Here is an 18,102-nt window from a genome sequence, read left to right as displayed (position 1 = left end):
CAAACTTCATGGGAATCTAGTATATGGTCCGGCGCTCAGCTGATTAGTTTTTGGTGGCGATCGGCCTTGACCTTCATGGTTAGCGCTGGAGGTCGAAAATTATTGACCCCAAGGTCAAATGTTGAAACCCTTATTTTTTGAGTAACTTTGATCGGATCGTCTCCAAACTTCATGGGAATCTAGTATATGGTCCGGCGCTCAGCTGATTAGTTTTTGGTGGCGATCGGCCTTGACCTTCATGGTTAGCGCTGGAGGTCGAAAATTATTGACCCCAAGGTCAAATGTTGAAATCGTAGGTACCATATCTTCGCATGTAACTTCGCATATCAGAGTCCTATAGAGATACCCTTCAGCACACAAAATTTTGAAGGTCAAGGTCAAAGGTCAAGGTCACTTTGTGGTCAATCATGGAGGTCGACGAAACCCTTATTTTTTGAGTAACTTTGATCGGATCGTCTCCAAACTTCATGGGAATCTAGTATATGGTCCGGCGCTCAGCTGATTAGTTTTTGGTGGCGATCGGCCTTGACCTTCATGGTTAGCGCTGGAGGTCGAAAATTATTGACCCCAAGGTCAAATGTTGAAACCCTTATTTTTTGAGTAACTTTGATCGGATCGTCTCCAAACTTCATGGGAATCTAGTATATGGTCCGGCGCTCAGCTGATTAGTTTTTGGTGGCGATCGGCCTTGACCTTCATGGTTAGCGCTGGAGGTCGAAAATTATTGACCCCAAGGTCAAATGTTGAAATCGTAGGTACCATATCTTCGCATATGTTCGCATGTAACTTCGCATATCAGAGTCCTATAGAGATACCCCTCAGCACACAAAATTTTGAAGGTCAAGGTCAAAGGTCAAGGTCACTTTGTGGTCAATCATGGAGGTCGACGAAACCCTTATTTTTTGAGTAACTTTCATCGGATCGTCTCCAAACTTCATGGGAATCTAGTATATGGTCTGGCGCTCAGCTGATTAGTTTTTGGTGGCGATCGGCCTTGACCTTCATGGTTAGCGCTGGAGGTCGAAAATTATTGACCCCAAGGTCAAATTACGAAACCCTTATTTTTTGAGTAACTTTGATCTTATGATCTCCAAACTTGGTGGGTATATAGGGTGTGGTATGGCGCTCAGTTGATTAGTTTTTGGTGTCGATCGGCCTTGACCTTCAAGGTCATTTTGAAGGTCATTCAATTTTGACCAAAAGGTAAAATTTTCAAGTTTCAGTTACCATATCGAGTAATACCTCATATGAATGCCCTTGATGAGTGCTTCCCAGATCTGTAAACAGTTTGACGCTATGACGTCATTTGATGACGTCATGACGAAAAAACGGAATTTTCATGAAAAAATTATTTCCTCAGTTCTCATCAAAATCTTTCAATATTTCATGTGCGTTGGTCATGAAGACATACTATTCACCATACGAAATTATTAAGGTCAAGGTCAAAGGTCAAGGTCACTTTGCGGTCAATCATGGAGGTCAACGAAACCCTGGCAAGATACGGTTCACCCTGTGGGTGATGTTTTATTTGTTTTTTTGTTTGTGGTTAATCATTTTTTTTTCACGTTTAGATCACTCTGTAGACCACAGTTATTATTGGAAACTCCTGTAACTTCGCATATCAGAGTCCTATAGAGATACCCTTCAGCACACAAAATTTTGAAGGTCAAGGTCAAAGGTCAAGGTCACTTTGCGGTCAATCATGGAGGTAAACGAAACCCTTATTTTTTGAGTAACTTTGATCGGATCGTCTCCAAACTTCATGGGAATCTAGTATATGGTCCGGCGCTCGGCTGATTAGTTTTTGGTGGCGATCGGCCTTGACCTTCATGGTTAGCGCTGGAGGTCGAAAATTATTGACCCCAAGGTCAAATTACGAAACCCTTATTTTTTGAGTAACTTTGATCTTATGATCTCCAAACTTGGTGGGTATATAGGGTGTGGTATGGCGCTGTTGATTAGTTTTTGGTGTCGATCGGCCTTGACCTTCAAGGTCATTTTGAAGGTCATTCAATTTTGACCAAAAGGTAAAATTTTCAAGTTTCAGTTACCATATCGAGTAGTACCTCAAATTGAAGCCCTTGTTGAGTGCTTTCCAAACATATAACTAGTTTGACAATGTGACGTCATTTGACGGCGTTATGACGAAAAAACTGCACTTTTCATGTATATTGTATTGCTTTAGTTCGCATTGTTTAGGTCACTCTGTAGAGCACAGTTCCCTTTGGAAACTCTTGTAAGTTCGCATATCAGAGTCTTTTAGAGATACCCTTTAGCACACAAAATTATGAAGGTCAAGGTCAAAGGTCAAGGTCACTTTGCGGCCAATCATGGAGGTCGACGAAACACTAATTTTTTGAGTAACTTTGATCGGATCGTCTCCAAACTTCATGGGAATCTAGTATATGGTCCGGCGCTCAGCTGATTAGTTTTTGGTGGCGATCGGCCTTGACCTTCATGGTTAGCGCTGGAGGTCGAAAATTATTGACCCCAAGGTCAAATTTTGAAATCGTAGGTACCATATCGAGTAATACCTCATATGAATGCCCTTGATGAGTGCTTCCCAGATCTGTAAACAGTTTGACGCTATGACGTCATTTGATGACGTCATGACGAAAAAACGGAATTTTCATGAAAAAATTATTTCCTCAGTTCTCATCAAAATCTTTCAATATTTCATGTGCGTTGGTCATGAAGACATACTATTCACCATACGAAATTATTAAGGTCAAGGTCAAAGGTCAAGGTCACTTGGCAAGATACGGTTCACCCTGTGGGTGACATATGTTTATTTTTTTTTGTGATGGCTTTCAGTTCCTGGGTCACATTTTGAATGATGGTTGGCACATCCTTACTTTTAGGGTGCGTTACAGTCGTTGGAACAGAAAAAGGTTATTTGGTGCCAAAGCTGGTGAATATGGCGGGTGGTGATCCAGTGAAATGTTGTGCTTGGCCAAACATTATTCGTGTGGATAGTGTTGAATGTGTGGGCACATTGTCATGATGCAATATCCACAAACCTGACTCCCATTTTTTAGGCCGCTGCCGTCAAACTGAATCTCTTTGGGGGTTTCAGAATGGCCAAATGAAACCACTGATTCAATCTCTGGCCTTGTGGAATGGACGGACTCATGGTGCACACCACCTCCACTGTCTAAAAACACAATCAACATCACCTTCACATTTGAGCGTACCTGTCTTGCTTTCATCGGTCGAGGTTATGGCAGAGTTTTCTACTGAGATGACTGATGCTTAGTTTCGGGCATGTTGCCATAAAGTCGTCGCGTCACCTGTAATAATGCAGGGCAGGAAGTTTTCATCATTTCCTGCACGATCAATGTGTTCCTGAGACACTGTGAGGCGGTTATTTTTGTACCGGAGTGAGAACCCACGGGGTTTGCCAAGACCCGCCTCATTCCCAAGTCTCGAGTCATAATCGTTTGACATGTGCCGTAGGAGATGTCAACTTCTTCCGTCACTTCACAAATCGCCATTCGTCTGTTACCACAAATCGTGTCGCGAACATTAACAACTGATTCCTCACTGTGCGAGGCTGATGGACAGCCGGAGCATAGGTCATCGTCGATGGAAGTTCAGCCACTTTTAAACCGAGCAAACCACTCAAATGTTTTCGAATGGCCGACAGCTTCATCCTCAAACACAGTAACTTTTCATAGGACTCCATGCCTGTCTTACCGAGTTCTACATGTAATTTGATGCACACGTTGCTCCTTCAAGTCAGACATTTTACAATGCGACAAAAATAAGCACGTGTGGCACTCAAGACTGAGACAAGATGGTGGATTCCTGCCAGAAGTTTGTCAACAAGTGTTGTCGACAATACCACTTCTCTACTATCTCTATAGTACTGTATACTTCATTTTCCTTCAATTAATTTAGTCCTGGAACTTTTTCATCAGATTTTAGATATTGAGAAAATTCGGGTCCTCCTTCCCCCAACCCTGAACCCCAGGGGCTATAATTTATCACCTGAAACCTCCTTGGGCACACCCTAAGTACAACCACCAGTATTCACCTCGTTCCATCCAGTGGACATTGAAAAAGAGTGTGGTACTAACCAGCTCTGGAAGAAAACGTGAGCCATTAACGTATCCTACGCCATCGTGGTGACCCGTTCAGGACTGTACCTTCTAGCCAATGAAACTGCCGTAGCAGCTATATACGCCCGACAGTGGGAGGATTATCATCACAAGACGGTGAATGATTCTATACATAATGTGATGTACGCTGGTGCTTTGAAAAAGATCAATTGCTGATTTTTTTTTTACCCCGCGCATGCCAAAGGAAAAGTGGGGTTAATCATTTGGTTCAGGCAAGTCTGTCTGATCAGTCTATGATAGAGGAAGAACTTGTTAAAATGAATGTTGTATTTTGAGCATGAATCGAAACATGAATAGGCAGCAAAGTTTCTCGTTTTACTGTACTTTGGCTCTGAATTTGGCCTAATCGCACATATGCAGAGACGAGTGAGACAACATTTCTACCCTGTCTGTCTGCCTGTCAAACAAAATTTAAAATCATTCCAAACAGTAAACCTACTGTTTTTCAGGGTTATAAAGCACACAAACAACAGGTACAAATAACTAATGTAACATGTTAGATAGGGTGGTGTAATAAACACTGGGGGGAAATGGCGGTAAAACCTGGAATTTATTTATTTATATATATATATATATATATATATATATATATATATGTGCCTTTAAACCTCCATTTAAATTGAATTATATACTTGAACACTGTAGAACAAAATTGCCTTCATAACACTTCCAAGAATCATGCTACATATCGATTAGATCGCTTGAGAGGGAGTGGCATGTCAGAGGATACAATGGCGGGGTGAAGAAGAGTCGGCCGATATGGCTATGTACGATGCTGATTGACGCTGCATTCTATGGTGATCAATAAAGCCTCCATCTCCTAAACTGAGACCCAACATTGCGTATTACACTGGATATGTAAGTGTGGTGTATAAGACTGCTTCATCAGCGCTAAACCTACGGATTTAAAAAAAACGATATTTGAAATCATTATTTTGTTCAAATTTAAGTATACACTTGAACACTGCGCAAGGTATCGTGTTCTATGAACTTTCCAGTTCAAAATGCATCACATTTCATCACAACCATGGCTGGAGCCATATCCTAGAACCAAACAGGACAACACAATCATCTGGCCATAACAGGGTGGCCATATTACCTCCAACCCCAAAATGCAGAACAGATTGTATAAGTATACTTTGTGCATAAACTTGATTGTATAAGCTCTGATTGCAGTTTTTCTTTAACGAATGGTCTGTGCCACATGACTTGCACGTATTTTGTTTCCCCTATCTTTAGTCTAATGGACCGAGAGGTTTCACTGCTGGGCGAGCTCGACAAGGTCAAGAAAGAGGCCAGTAAGTTAATTGTACGATCACCGTCTTGTGAATTGAGCGGGTTTGCCGTTACATGGATATTCTCCGTCATTTTGGAATTGGACCAGATTGGTACTTGAAGCCAAACAATCTGAGAAAAAAGAAATGATTGTTCGTCGTCAAACATGCACAATTGAAGTTCCCTGCTTGGTATATTCTGCAGTATTTGCATTAAATCCCTTGACTTTTTTCTGTGACCAATTGGCTCGGCCAATTATTCCTTGTACGTGAAACATTGCAATCTATCCCTGCAGCACACGGATTTTTTGGAATGCAGGCCGTATTTTCCATTCAATCATCATGGAACTTACCATTGCACACATTTCTTGTTTAGTCAACTTGTTTTTTGGAATGGCTTTGAAGGCCAAAAAATGCAGGTTGTCTTTCCTTAACGTTTCACGTACCAAGAATAAATGGTCTCAATCTCGCGAAGATGATGAAACAGAAACCAAAACGATGCACATGAAAATTTGTAATTTCCAAATAGGAAATTGTTCTTTTTTGATTGGATACATGTTCGATTATGCCTTGTGACTCAAATTCAAAAGATATTCAGTCTTTCTAATGTATAGAAGAGTATTCCTCCGCCTTTACAAACAGTCAATAGCTGAGTGTTCCTCCCTGCAAAGTTGTCCATTGAGGCACAAAAGGAGAAAAAGCTAATTGGCAATCCTGTACACTCAGTCACCCTGCTGGATTCAAGGCAGAAGAAAGCAGCGGAACTGAAAAAGCTCTGCGATGCATCAAAAAATATGTCTCCAGCCCAGCTGTCGGATCTTCGGGCTGAAATAAAGGCAAGCTTGATCCTTTCGTTTCCTTTACATGTATTGCCAAACTAGGATATCGAACCACCCACCCCACTCTCCCCGTCCCCAACATCGCTCACTCTACTCTGCCTCTGGCAGCATCTAATCACACACCTGATGCGCAATTGTGTGCTCCATTGTTTCAGCACTTTGTTAGTGAAAGGAAGTATGACGAGGAGGTGGGAAAAACTGCAAGGTTTACCTGCGACCCAGTCAGCCTGATCTACTACATTGAGGCATTTGGAGAAAGTAAGTTGAAAGCTTTTTGGAAAGTGTGTGGAAGAATACTTATATATGTTTATATATTTGTGTGTATATGTATATATACACACAATTTATTGTATACTACATTGGTTTGAGTACATTAAAAGCAGGAGAGACCATTAGTGTGTATGCAAATATGTGGCAGAAGAGCTGAGCTGTAGATGCATCTGGAAATTTATGGGTTGGTCACATTGGTAAGATGGTCCCAACAGAGGTAGAGCTGAAAAGGCGAGGGGTGAGGAGAGTGTCTTACCACGAACCCGACTGGAGCTTGCTGCGCTTGCCCTGAACACGATAGCAAGAAAAAGGCGCCGTGTAGAGAAGCGACACACCGCTCGTGGGAGCATCGCCCATGACTATGTGAGTCCTGGTGGTGAGGTTGAATCTAACATGTGATGTGCATTGACGTTCAAAGCGGAAACGTTGACAGGTTGGCAGGCCACAAAGCAAGTTACCAGCAGCGGCAGCCGTGAAACACCACTCTCTTCTGTGGACTCGTCCTGCGACACTTTCACATGTCGACTATCTTGTTACCCAAAATACAAAAGCCAAGTGGGGCAGAATGTGAAGCAGCTCAGAAGTATTGGGGCATCAATAAGAAACTTCGTGAAGATTGAGTGGGAGAGGAAAGCACTTGGGAAGTAGTTATTGTAGGATTCATGAAACTGTTAAGTTGTTAAAGGAGACCCTTTTGATGAGACGTTTAGTCGCTGAGGAAAGATCGTTACTGTTTGACTCCGACAGGATGGCGCTGAGTTAGCACACTTATCTTTGCATAGTCTAATCTGGTCTGGGTTCCATCTTTCACTTGACCTTTAATGGTTGTACTGTTGGTTGCATCAGTGAGTAGGCAGTACCTCAACTGGACATTGAGCTGGGGACCAGTCTGCCAGTGTACTTTGAAGATGCCATAGGCTTTTGACAGAGGAGACGTCCTAATCATTGGCACCCTGGCCATATTCCAAATTCCTGCCCTAATGTGCAACGGCACATCAGTGACAGTCGTCAGTAACGATTTTATCAATTTGGCCAAATTTGTAATCAAATTTCAATCTAATACACATTTGTTTAAGACATTGCTGTTTGGCATTTCTAATGTTGCAAGTTTTTATGCCTCCCTGGCTGATGGCCGAGGCATGCTTTCGAGTTGTCCGTCAAGCTGTCCGTAGGTGTGCATCTGTTATTGGGTTTTTGTTACCATGGTAACTTGGTACTGAAGCCATTCCATTCAAGCTTAGCAGAAATATAAACTGAAATCCAAAGGTAAACCGATTCAGTGGAGTAAACAGGTCAAAGGTCATGTGCCTTTTAAATATTTTACAGACCATAAGTCGAGTCGAAGCATCTCGTGTTGTCTTTCTTCTGCTAGCCCTCTCATGTGACCTTCGAGAGATTAGTGGGTTGACATGTAACGCAGGCGAACGGATTTACATCAAACGATATTTTTACCCTCGTCTGAGGAGGGTATTGCATTTGAGTCCGTTTGTTTGTCTGTTTGTTTTACTTTGCCAATGAGTTGTTGTTTTTGTGCTTGGTAATAGTTGTTTTATGACAAATGTGTTGCATTTTGACCTTGCAATACACTGAGCCCTCGTTTTAATGTTGAGGTGGCCATGGCAGTTGTTGAACCACTGCCATGGCCACGTGCAGCCTTTATAAGTGTTCCATAATTGTGGAGCACTCCCCTTACCTCCTCTCTCCCATTCTCAATTCACCCACACAAGTATGTATGTAATAAATATATGGCCCCATCTCATTTCTATAGCTTTCAGCCAATGACACACACCCTTTCCAATGCTGGGTGAGTATTCTCTGGAATTGGAATGGAAGTAGGGAAGTAGTGTTAAAAGTAGGATGGAGATGTTAGGCCAAAATAAAGTGCAAAAGGTGAGCAGAACATGTATACAAGGTTGACCTGCTGGGTCAGTGTGTTGCTTGTGTACAACTTTCCTTGCATCTCTTCTCAAAGTATAATTTTTATTTTCAGTCTCGAGCCCCAGGCTGGTTTACCCTTCCAAATCACGGTGCAGTTCCGTGTCTTCCACTTCACTGCCCCCTTCGACTCCCACCGTGCCGGATGCTTGTTCTGCCGGTGAACTAGCTCAGTCGGTCGAGGCATCTGCTGCAAACATGGCTGCGAGTCTTTTGCCCGCTTCCAGAACGAGGCCTTTATCAATGCAGGTAATAAAATTATCAATGCCACTTGGATAAATGTTACTCAAACCAGTAAGCTGTTCAAGATCAATGCACAAGTTTTTCACCCACTGAAATCACTCAGTTGCCATGATGATTTTTGTGCTGCAGGAAGAACAGCTAGGGACCAATGGGCGGCTGCAAGGCTTCCACATGGGCAACAAGGGCTTGCATGAGAAAAGAAACGACACCAGCGGCCATGGAAGCAACGTGCAGCTCGGCAATAAGAACAGACATGCGCCAAATGCAAAGCGAGACCCCGATCAACGAGCGGGGGAGCAAACGACCGCTTTGTGCGACACAGACATTTCCGCTCCTTATGCAGCACTTCCCCGACGGGTACCGCGTCGCAAGCAGCCTCCGCCTCTCTGACCCCCCAAATCTGCAGATCCGTCCCAGAGAACGCGTGTAGGATGCCGGTTTGGGATTAAAGTCGATGGATGATTAAACCCAAATTTGTTTTTGCTAATTTGACGGTCGTTTATGAAAGGCCACAGTTGTGGCTCTTTATCTTTTGTCATCATGACAGTTTTGTTATTCAAACGACACCTCTTTCAATATCGAGACGCGTTGAATGTAGCATTGCGATGGTTTCAGATAGTCTCAAAACTCCCGCTTTTTCCTTTTGTGTACAGTTTACCTGGTTTGCGAGCAATTGTGAACAATGCAATACCAAATGAACGAGCAACAAGGAAATCGAGTGCCTTCTGATTTGCAGTGCAGCAGGAAAACTAACCCCAACCCCCAAAAAATGCAACTGTTTGCACAAGTTGGCTTTTTACCTTTGAACACTACATATGGCAGTCATGCTGTAGTTTTGAAACGATCGGGATCAAGCCAAAGGAAATGAGAGGTGGACGCTTCGGTGTAGACGACTACAGAAGGCAACCTTTTTCCTGCCCAGTACCAAAATCAAATCTTCAGTTCCTCTTTTCATTAACAGCTTCCAGCTTAACAGCTTTCATTAACAGCTGCCTTGGTGCCAATGATGAGGTATTCATTGCTGAATCTTTGCACAATTGTTCGGTTTGAATATCAATCCCCGTTGCTAGACCATATTGTTTTGTTATTGGTATGTCTAGCATTTTCCGAAATCTTTATTCTGCCAGAACAAAGGAAAGCCCAGGATAAGGATTCAGCCTTCGGAACCACAAACCTCACTCTTTCATATGACGTCATGTCTGATTTCAGACCATGCATGTTCTCCTACGAACCTTGGCAAATAAAAACAAACACTACAAAAGACTGTTTTTTTATATATATCAAAAACCACTTGTTGGCACCAAGCACAGAAATATGCTAACATCGAATCATGTATGATAGATACAGAGATGGGACAAACCAGGCCCGCACCATAGCAGACGTCCATATCACTACTGGGCCATGTGTGTTGTCTCGCGGAAGAATGCGATCACTTCGTGGTTGATGAGGAAAATGAAGCGTAGACTGCTGATCTGAAGAAAACAAGAACAAAACACAAATGTCACTCGGCCTATTTAAATCGGGGGTTACAGAGGCAGAAGTCAAAATCGACAACATTTTGAAGCAGCAAATCGTGTACCAAATAAGCATCTGACAAATGGCTTTCCCATCCAAACATTTTATTATCCGTACAATTAAAACCTCACCATCGATCATTTAAAAGTCTGTTCGCTTTCCATCCATCGGCTTTATGCTCACGCTTGAAAGGAATCCCCACCTTTTGCACTGAGTCGTGCCTTTTTAAGCGGAGAAGCTGTCTCAATATTTGGCTGTCCTTCAATCGGTTTGTCCATTCGTCAAAAAATGAAGAAGAAGAAGAACTCTTTGGCTATGTCCTTCCATTGGTTCGTCCATTCGTAAAAATGAAGAAGAACCTTTCTAACCCACCGTGTTTAATTCTAAAGGGTTCTAAAGTGTAATTCGAGAAGGTTCTAAAAGGTAAATGTATGGGGTTCTAAAGGGTAATTCTAATGGGTTTCGTTCGTTTCTAGGCTTTGATGACAACAACAACAACAGGCATTTTAAGGCCATTTTCCCTGCTAGAGTGGGGGTTAGCCATGCGGTCCCCATGACAATCTTCTCCATCTTGCCCTATTTTCTGCATCTCTTCTTGTTAACCCCCTTGCCCGCATTTCTTCTTCCACCATCTTTAGCTAATTCTTTCTCGGTCTTCCCCGTCCTCTACGTCCTTCTACATTCATTTCCATCACTCTTCTCAACCAGTCACTTTCATCCTTCCTCAACACATGACCAAACCATCTCAACCTGTTTCTCTTCACAGCATCCATCACAGGCTCTATTCCCATCATCTTTTGCAATTCATCATTTGTCTTCCTCTCTCTCAACGATACTCCGCACATCCACCGAACCATTCGCCCTTCCAGCCTTCGTTGCTGATCTACGTTCATGACCCATGTCTCGCTCACATAAATCATAACACTTCTCACACATGCAGCATACACCTTTCCCTTCAGCTTCAACGACACTCCCCTCATCGTCAGCACGCCACTCAGTTCCCGAAACTTCTTCCATGCACATCTCACTCTAGCAACCGTTGCCGAGTGTGATCCACCTTCTCCATTCAGCATGCTTTGACTATCATCTATCTATAATTCCAGTAATCTCTGTGTGTGTGTGTGTGTGTGTGTGTGTGTGTGTGTGTGTGTGTGTGTGTGTGTGTGTGTGTGTGTGTGTGTGTGTGTGTGTGTGTGTGTGTGTATGCGACCGCTGTTTCTCGACAACTACCGGTCCGATATACTTGAAACTTGCCAGGTATATTGCTGGGGACCCGAGGATGTGCCTTTTCAAGGTTTTAAATTAATCGGACAAGTAGTTACCGAGCTATGGCGATTTCTTTACCAAACTCCGCAAGCCGTTCGCTTTGGACCAAACCATTGCATGTAAATAGAGGGGGGGGGATTGTCACCGTACTCGCAAGCCGTTCGCTTTGGACCAAACCATTTCATGTAAATAGAGGGGGGGGATTGTCACCGTACTCGCAAGCCGTTCGCTTTGGACCAAACCATTTCATGTAAATAGAGGGGGGGGATTGTCACCGTACTCGCAAGCCGTTCGCTTTGGACCAAACCATTTCATGTAAATAGAGGGGGGGGATTGTCACCGTACTCGCAAGCCGTTCGCTTTGGACCAAACCATCTCATGTAAATAGAGGGGGGGGGGGGGGGGATATAATTTTAGATATATATATAGTACGGGCATGCCCTAGTGTTAAAAATGCCAAACAACTGCTTCCTTTGGACACGGGTGCGATTTTTAAATTTATTATCCAGGAAAGAAAACAACTACTTTTGCCATGAAAATATTTCCCTACCCCCAAATATTATCCTCCAACGTCGACCTTCCCATATAAAGCTTTGAAACACCCAAATCAAAAGCCCACACCTGACGCTGATGCACTCTCAGACTGACAAGCCGCAGGAGAAGGGAAACTGTGAATAACTCTCTTCTGCCCATGCTCATTTTTTTCTCTACTCCAAACAGCATTAATCTAATTACAATTTAGAGCAGTCAGTGAATAATTTGCAATAATATTCAATATGAAAGCAGCACATGCCCCTAGATGTGACACGACACTGACATCATGCACATAAATTATGCCGACACATCACCTCCAAACTGGGATGGTTTCTGTGTGGCACTCAGGTGTTTGAAGACTGAGATTTCTGCCTTTGTGGTCACTAATAAATGAAAGCAGGGTTGCCGATCCAGATTTCCAGATTTCACCCATGTCATGTCACATCTATGGTCAGTGTGCCTTTTTCATTAAATCTATTGTTCCTGACTGCAAACCTCCTCACCGGTGATCAGTTAACAATTTGTCATGTCAAGTTAAGTAACCAGAGCAGAGACTATTTGTTCGTGTGGCAGACGACACTTGTTGCTAACAGGTCGTGCAGCAAGTGCTGCGATGGGACTACTCAATTTGCACCCTGCTACCTTGTCAAGTTAGAGGGGTTGAGAGAGAGATATATATATATATATATATATATATATATATATATATATATATATATATGCATATGCAGGGAACAAAAATGTATTTACTCAAATAACACAACAGCCAACACTCCAGAAACCAGATATTATTGTCATCTCAAAATCAAAACAAACGGTTGCTTGTCCAAGACATTGGGAAGGCAGAAAGATCCACATACTTCCACAACTGAGTTGTTGTTGAGCTTCCATTTTGAACCGGTAAGTATGGGCTTTCCATCGATATAAATCGGTCTTCGGCCCTCGTTTGAAATGATAAACTCTCCACTGCTCCTCAGTTTTACGACACCTTAGAAAGAAAAATAAAGGAGAAGACCTTCAACCAAAGGCAGTTCCTTTAGTAGCGATTCGTTAATTCATCATCATCTGCTCTGTGATAATGTCATAATTTTGCACTACAATGATGGAGTAGGTGGGGGCAGGGATGAAATGACCTTCACTTAAGCCAGACTGAGATAGAGGCAGTTTGTCAGTATGAATCTTGGGTGATGCTCATCCACAATTAGCCCATCATTCGCCTTGGGTTCATAATCACAATTGGAGTACATTTCATGGGATTCACCCAGAAATAACTTTGATTGCACGTGAATATTGGCCCAAATTGGCTCGGTTGCTCATGCTCTGTTCCCCAAGCGATTTGTCAGAAGCCGTTGAAGCGAAACGTGTGCCTCAAAAATCTGCATATTTGATGCTCTCAAGTTAAGTTGAACTGCGTAGGGAGAGTTGTCCACATCAGACGAAAACAAAACAAAAACTGAAGCAGCACTCGGTAGAGCGCATGCCTCCACCAAGCTGATCAGTTTCCATTTTGTGTCCCACCGAAAGGCCAGATCTGCATCCGGACCTGAACCAAAATCTAATCGGCTTGTTCTCGTCAACAAACCAAATCATCCACCTAGTTTCTTCCGAATCCATCCATAACTTTTTGAGATGTTGTGCTACATATCGTTTTTGGCACAATCTCTCAATGGTGAAGAATAATTTAAAACTATTCCCCAAAATCGAATCAATTAGTCCTCGTCACATACCCAACCTCTCCACAAAGTTTCGTCAAAATCCATTCATAGCTTTTTGAGATGTCCTGTTCACAGACAGGCAAACGGGTGAATACGTACACCTGCCCCCGAAGGTGGACGGAGGTTAACAAAAACACATGGAAGAGCAGAAAAAAGGGCAAAGAATTAACAGACAAAGCAGGATGAAAGGGAAACGGTTGGACAATAATGCACGAATGCACCACATGATGAAGAAAAGGAGTTGGGGACGGAATACAAGAGGATGTAGAAAAGCTCAGACGTATAAATATGAAAGAAAATGAGGTGGCAGTGTTCAGCAGATGTGAAGAATCTGGAGGGGAGAGCACGAGACAACAAATGCATGAAAGATGGGGAATTCCATGGGTTAGTGAAGAGGTAGATGAAAGACTGGAGGCCAGTGGTAATATTAGACTTAGGGGAGGGTAACAAAGTAAAGGATGATGCTTCTGTATCAACATGAAGATGTGTTTCTGAAATTTGCTACAATAGCGCATAAAATCATTCAAATAAAATACCTGGTGCTGTCTTGTGCAGGTGCGATAAAAGTGGGTAAAATGCAATCAAGTAAATTGCAACAAAAATACCAACAAGGTACGACACAGCAAATCTCAATTTCTGACCTTGCTTCCGTGAAATCTTCCAAGCTGGACCCTCAAGGGAGAGATCAACGTCAATCTGGCTGTGCTTTGTAGCTCGACCAAGTGTAATCTGTTGAGGGTGGGGGGGAGAGGGGAAAGCAGGAAGTATTTTTACATTGAGCAATACTAAAGTTGGGTCATGGTGGGCTTTATGTGCTGAGAACCCGAGGAAAGTGATAAAGGCTTACCTCACGTGAGCGCATGAGGTAACGTACAAGTCGTCCGCGCAGCACAGCCAGCGTCTGGCTATCAAACTCTGGTGTACTTGAGCCTGTGGACCGCACAGGTGCAGACACCATGCAAGTGCAACTTATTTACTCATGTGCTTTGGCGTGAAAAGGTGCTCATCCATAAAAGTCCAAAAACGCAAGAAAGCAAAAAAGGGAGTCGGCCATACTCCATCCACAAGAAATTAATATATTAATAAGAACAGAAGTTGAAGTCCAGTCACCCTGAAAACTTCGATTCTCAAAGCATGCAATCCTTTAAAAAAAAAAAATGCATTGAAGTAAAGGAGGGATGATTTGATTTCAAAAGTAATAGCCCATAATATTGAGGGATAGTTCAGCGCAAGCCCAACAGTAATTAGGATAGCATGTACCCGTGACACTCTCCACCATGGCTTGCCACCGAGGAAGCTCTTGCTCGAGTTGCCGGATCTCCCGCTTTTGTCGCCTGTCCGCTGCTGCTAGCTCTTCGGTGTAATGTTGAGAAAATAGAATGCAAGAAAATTAAAAACAAAGAAAATAAAAGGCAAGTTTTAAAAGGAAAACGAGACAATTCGACATCTCAACGTCGACCGATATGCCTCCGCCCTACTCTATCCTTTGACCTAAGACCTCAGACCTTTTGACCCAAATATCTAATCAGTACATATCTGGCATCTTAGTACATGTTACTGTACTTGGTTTCGTTCAAATTCCATTTCCATCGGTATCACAGTAACAGCTTGAACAGTTTTAAATTGGCCTCTGACCTTTGACCTTTTGATCTCATTCTAATGGGTTCATGTTTGCATCATACTACATACTTGTGGCAGGTTAGGTTTCAATCCCGTTACCTGTCCAAAAGTTATCACAATAATTTTTTATTTAAAGAACATGAACTCTGACCTTTGACCTTTTGACCCCAAAATCTCATCGCTTCACATCATAGTTCATACTTGAATCAAGTTTAGTAAAAATCCCATCACTGGTTCACAAGTTATAGAGGATAGAGGTTTTTTTTTACACAACATGACCTATGACCTTTTGACCCCAAAATCAAATCAGTTCCTCTTTGCATCATAATACATGCAATGCCTATAGAAAGTCTACACCCCCTTTGAAAATTTTCACCTTTTGTTGCCTTATAGCCTGGAATTAAATTGCATTAAATCAGACATTTTCCACCTTTATTTACACATCAGAACCCACAACTTCCAACAAATTTCAGAAAGTTAATTAAAAATACAAAACGAGAATATCTTGGTTGGATAAGTGTCCATCCCCCTGAGTTAATACTTGGTGGGAGCACCTTTGACAGCGATTACAGCTGTGAGTCTGTCGGGATAGGTCTCCACCAACAAATAACAACCAAATAACATACTACTACACACAACTACTACTACAAACAACTTCTAAATAACGAATAAATACAAAGTTTGACTTGGATCCCTTCATAGTGGGGCGGCTTAGCCCAAATATTCAAAAGAATTGTGCATTTTGTGATACAAGCACCAAATTTGGCACACTAGTAGACTATCATATTATGAAAAGATCTGGATATTGGGCCATCTCAGATTCAGAGATTTGATTTTTGCAAGATTTGCAGATTTTGCAAGCTGAGATTGCAACGCCAGGGACGGCCGACTCCTTCCTACGAGCTGCCCACGTCACCCGCACAAGAAGAGCTCATCAAATCACCGCAGCGGCACTGCACATCCTGCAACACCGTGCGTATGAACGCCACTGTATGACATATGCTGATGATGCAGAAGACCTGCCTGAGTTCGAAGACTGGTGTCACCAGAGAGGAGAAGACATTCCCAACTTTCAGTACTGGGCAACTGTGCTGAAACTAGAGATGTTGGTACTGGTGTACGTGCTTTCTCTGCGGCAGGCTTCATTCACGACGTACCTTGATGCCCTGACGGAACTGGTCCCATGGTTCCATGCCTTAGACCACACACACTATGCTAGGTGGGTCCCTGTTCACCTGAGGGACACGGTTGCACTCCCAATGAAGCACCCAGATGTAGCCAGAGAATTCAGGGCTGGCAACTTCACTGTACAGAAGACGAAGAAGGTGTTCTCTTCGATCCCAATCGAATCGAAATCTTGCAAAAATCAAATCTCTGAATCTGAGATGGCCCAATATCCAGATCTTTTCATAATATGATAGTCTACTAGTGTACCAAATTTGGTGCTTGTATCACAAAATGCACAACAGGTTTGCTATGCTGCTACACTATCAGCCATTCTTAAGTTATCGTGGTAATGAAAACCTATCACGGACGCGCACACATACGGACAGCCGGACGGAAAACCCAAAACTATAATGCCCTCGGCGACTGACGGCATAAAAAAGGAGAAAAGGAAATGTAAAACTTGAACGGCACTCAGTAGAGAGCATACCTCCACCTGGTTGGCCATATCACGCAATGGTGAAGAATCACTTTAAAAATTCTACAAGCTGGATCCGGATCTTCACCAAATTGAATCGATTCTTCCTCGTCACACACACAACCTGTCCAACAAATTTCGTCCAAATACATCCATAGCATTTTGAGATATTATCCCGCAATGTATAGTTTTTGGCCCAATCTCCCAATGGTGAAGAATCATTTAGAAAATTAAATAATTCTCATATCCGAAGCCATATTCAGATCTTCACCAAAATCGAATCGAATTGTCCTTGTCAGACACCAAGTTTCGTCCAAATCGTCCACAACTGAGATATCCTGCTATGTACCGTTTTTAGCCCTATCTCCCAATGGTGAAGAATCACTTTAAAAATTCTAGTAGCCGGATCCGAATCTGGATTTTCACCAAAATCTAATCATTTCGTCCTTGTCACATACGCCACATCTCTGCCAAATTTCGTCCGAATCCGTCCACAACTTTTCGAGATATTTTGTTCAAAAACGGACAGACAGGGGTGAAAACATGGAGAGGTAATAAAAGAGGCAGAGGAAATAAATGGAATTTGGGAGGAAGTGGAAAAACAATTGGAGCGTGTACAGGACGCGAGTCAGGAATAAAAACAATACGTTCAGCAGAATCCGAGACATGATGCACATGGTGTACTATGGATGAATGCTGTACGTTCTAGGCAGGGAGGGAGAGCATCTTCAGACAATGCCAAGTGCTATTGGACTTAGATATAGGTATGGCCATCTATAGTGAAGTGCAATGTAGATAGCAGCTTAGAATTCACTTCACCAGTGCATTTTACTTCCTCCACTATTACTTGCAGAACTCGGCAACGGCATTAATGCATTGTTCTTCTTTTATAACGACCACAATTATTCCCACATTCATGTGGGGTTGGCTGGGGGAAGCTTGGCCCAAGTCTTTCATGAACTGGCTGGCCAGGCCTGATGCTCAACTAAGGTTATTGAAGAATCCCAATGGTGAATGAACGCAAACATTTTTTTGGGAATTTGTCCATGGTGCCGGCGAAAACTCGCCTACTATTTTGGAAGGACATCGATCTTTAACGTCCATCAACTAATACCAGCAGATAGGATG

The 18,102-nt window shown here is 42.7% G+C and overlaps 2 protein-coding genes across 8 annotated transcripts in view; one reads left to right on the top strand and one right to left on the bottom strand.

Annotated features, from left to right (window-relative positions):
- SPATS2 (spermatogenesis associated serine rich 2) overlaps positions 1 to 9,943 on the top strand; it is an 86,461-nt gene extending 76,518 nt beyond the window's left edge. For all 4 annotated transcript variants that reach the window (XM_078769433.1, XM_078769452.1, XM_078769440.1 and 1 more), the window contains 5 exons: positions 5,361 to 5,419; positions 6,122 to 6,231; positions 6,390 to 6,492; positions 8,495 to 8,688; positions 8,812 to 9,943. In XM_078769433.1, coding sequence (XP_078625559.1) covers positions 5,361 to 5,419; positions 6,122 to 6,231; positions 6,390 to 6,492; positions 8,495 to 8,688; positions 8,812 to 9,072 — 727 coding nt within the window. In that variant the 3' untranslated portion in view covers positions 9,073 to 9,943. The remainder of the gene's footprint in view (positions 1 to 5,360; positions 5,420 to 6,121; positions 6,232 to 6,389; positions 6,493 to 8,494; positions 8,689 to 8,811) is intronic.
- Positions 9,937 to 18,102, bottom strand: part of MCRS1 (microspherule protein 1) — a 95,168-nt gene continuing 87,002 nt past the window's right edge. For 3 of the 4 annotated variants that reach the window (XM_068096519.2, XM_068096506.2, XM_078769425.1), the window contains 5 exons: positions 14,973 to 15,065; positions 14,560 to 14,642; positions 14,354 to 14,441; positions 12,858 to 12,985; positions 9,937 to 10,154 (listed from right to left, as the gene is read on the bottom strand). In XM_068096519.2, coding sequence (XP_067952620.1) covers positions 10,074 to 10,154; positions 12,858 to 12,985; positions 14,354 to 14,441; positions 14,560 to 14,642; positions 14,973 to 15,065 — 473 coding nt within the window. In that variant the 3' untranslated portion in view covers positions 9,937 to 10,073. The remainder of the gene's footprint in view (positions 10,155 to 12,857; positions 12,986 to 14,353; positions 14,442 to 14,559; positions 14,643 to 14,972; positions 15,066 to 18,102) is intronic. The other variant, XM_068096513.2, reaches the window with a different exon arrangement.

The sequence above is a fragment of the Myxine glutinosa genome, chromosome 1, assembly GCF_964187855.1.
Source record: "Myxine glutinosa chromosome 1, kmMyxGlut1.1, whole genome shotgun sequence".
Classification (NCBI taxonomy): Eukaryota; Metazoa; Chordata; class Myxini; order Myxiniformes; family Myxinidae; genus Myxine; species Myxine glutinosa.
This window is presented reverse-complemented; position numbering and strand designations above follow the sequence as displayed.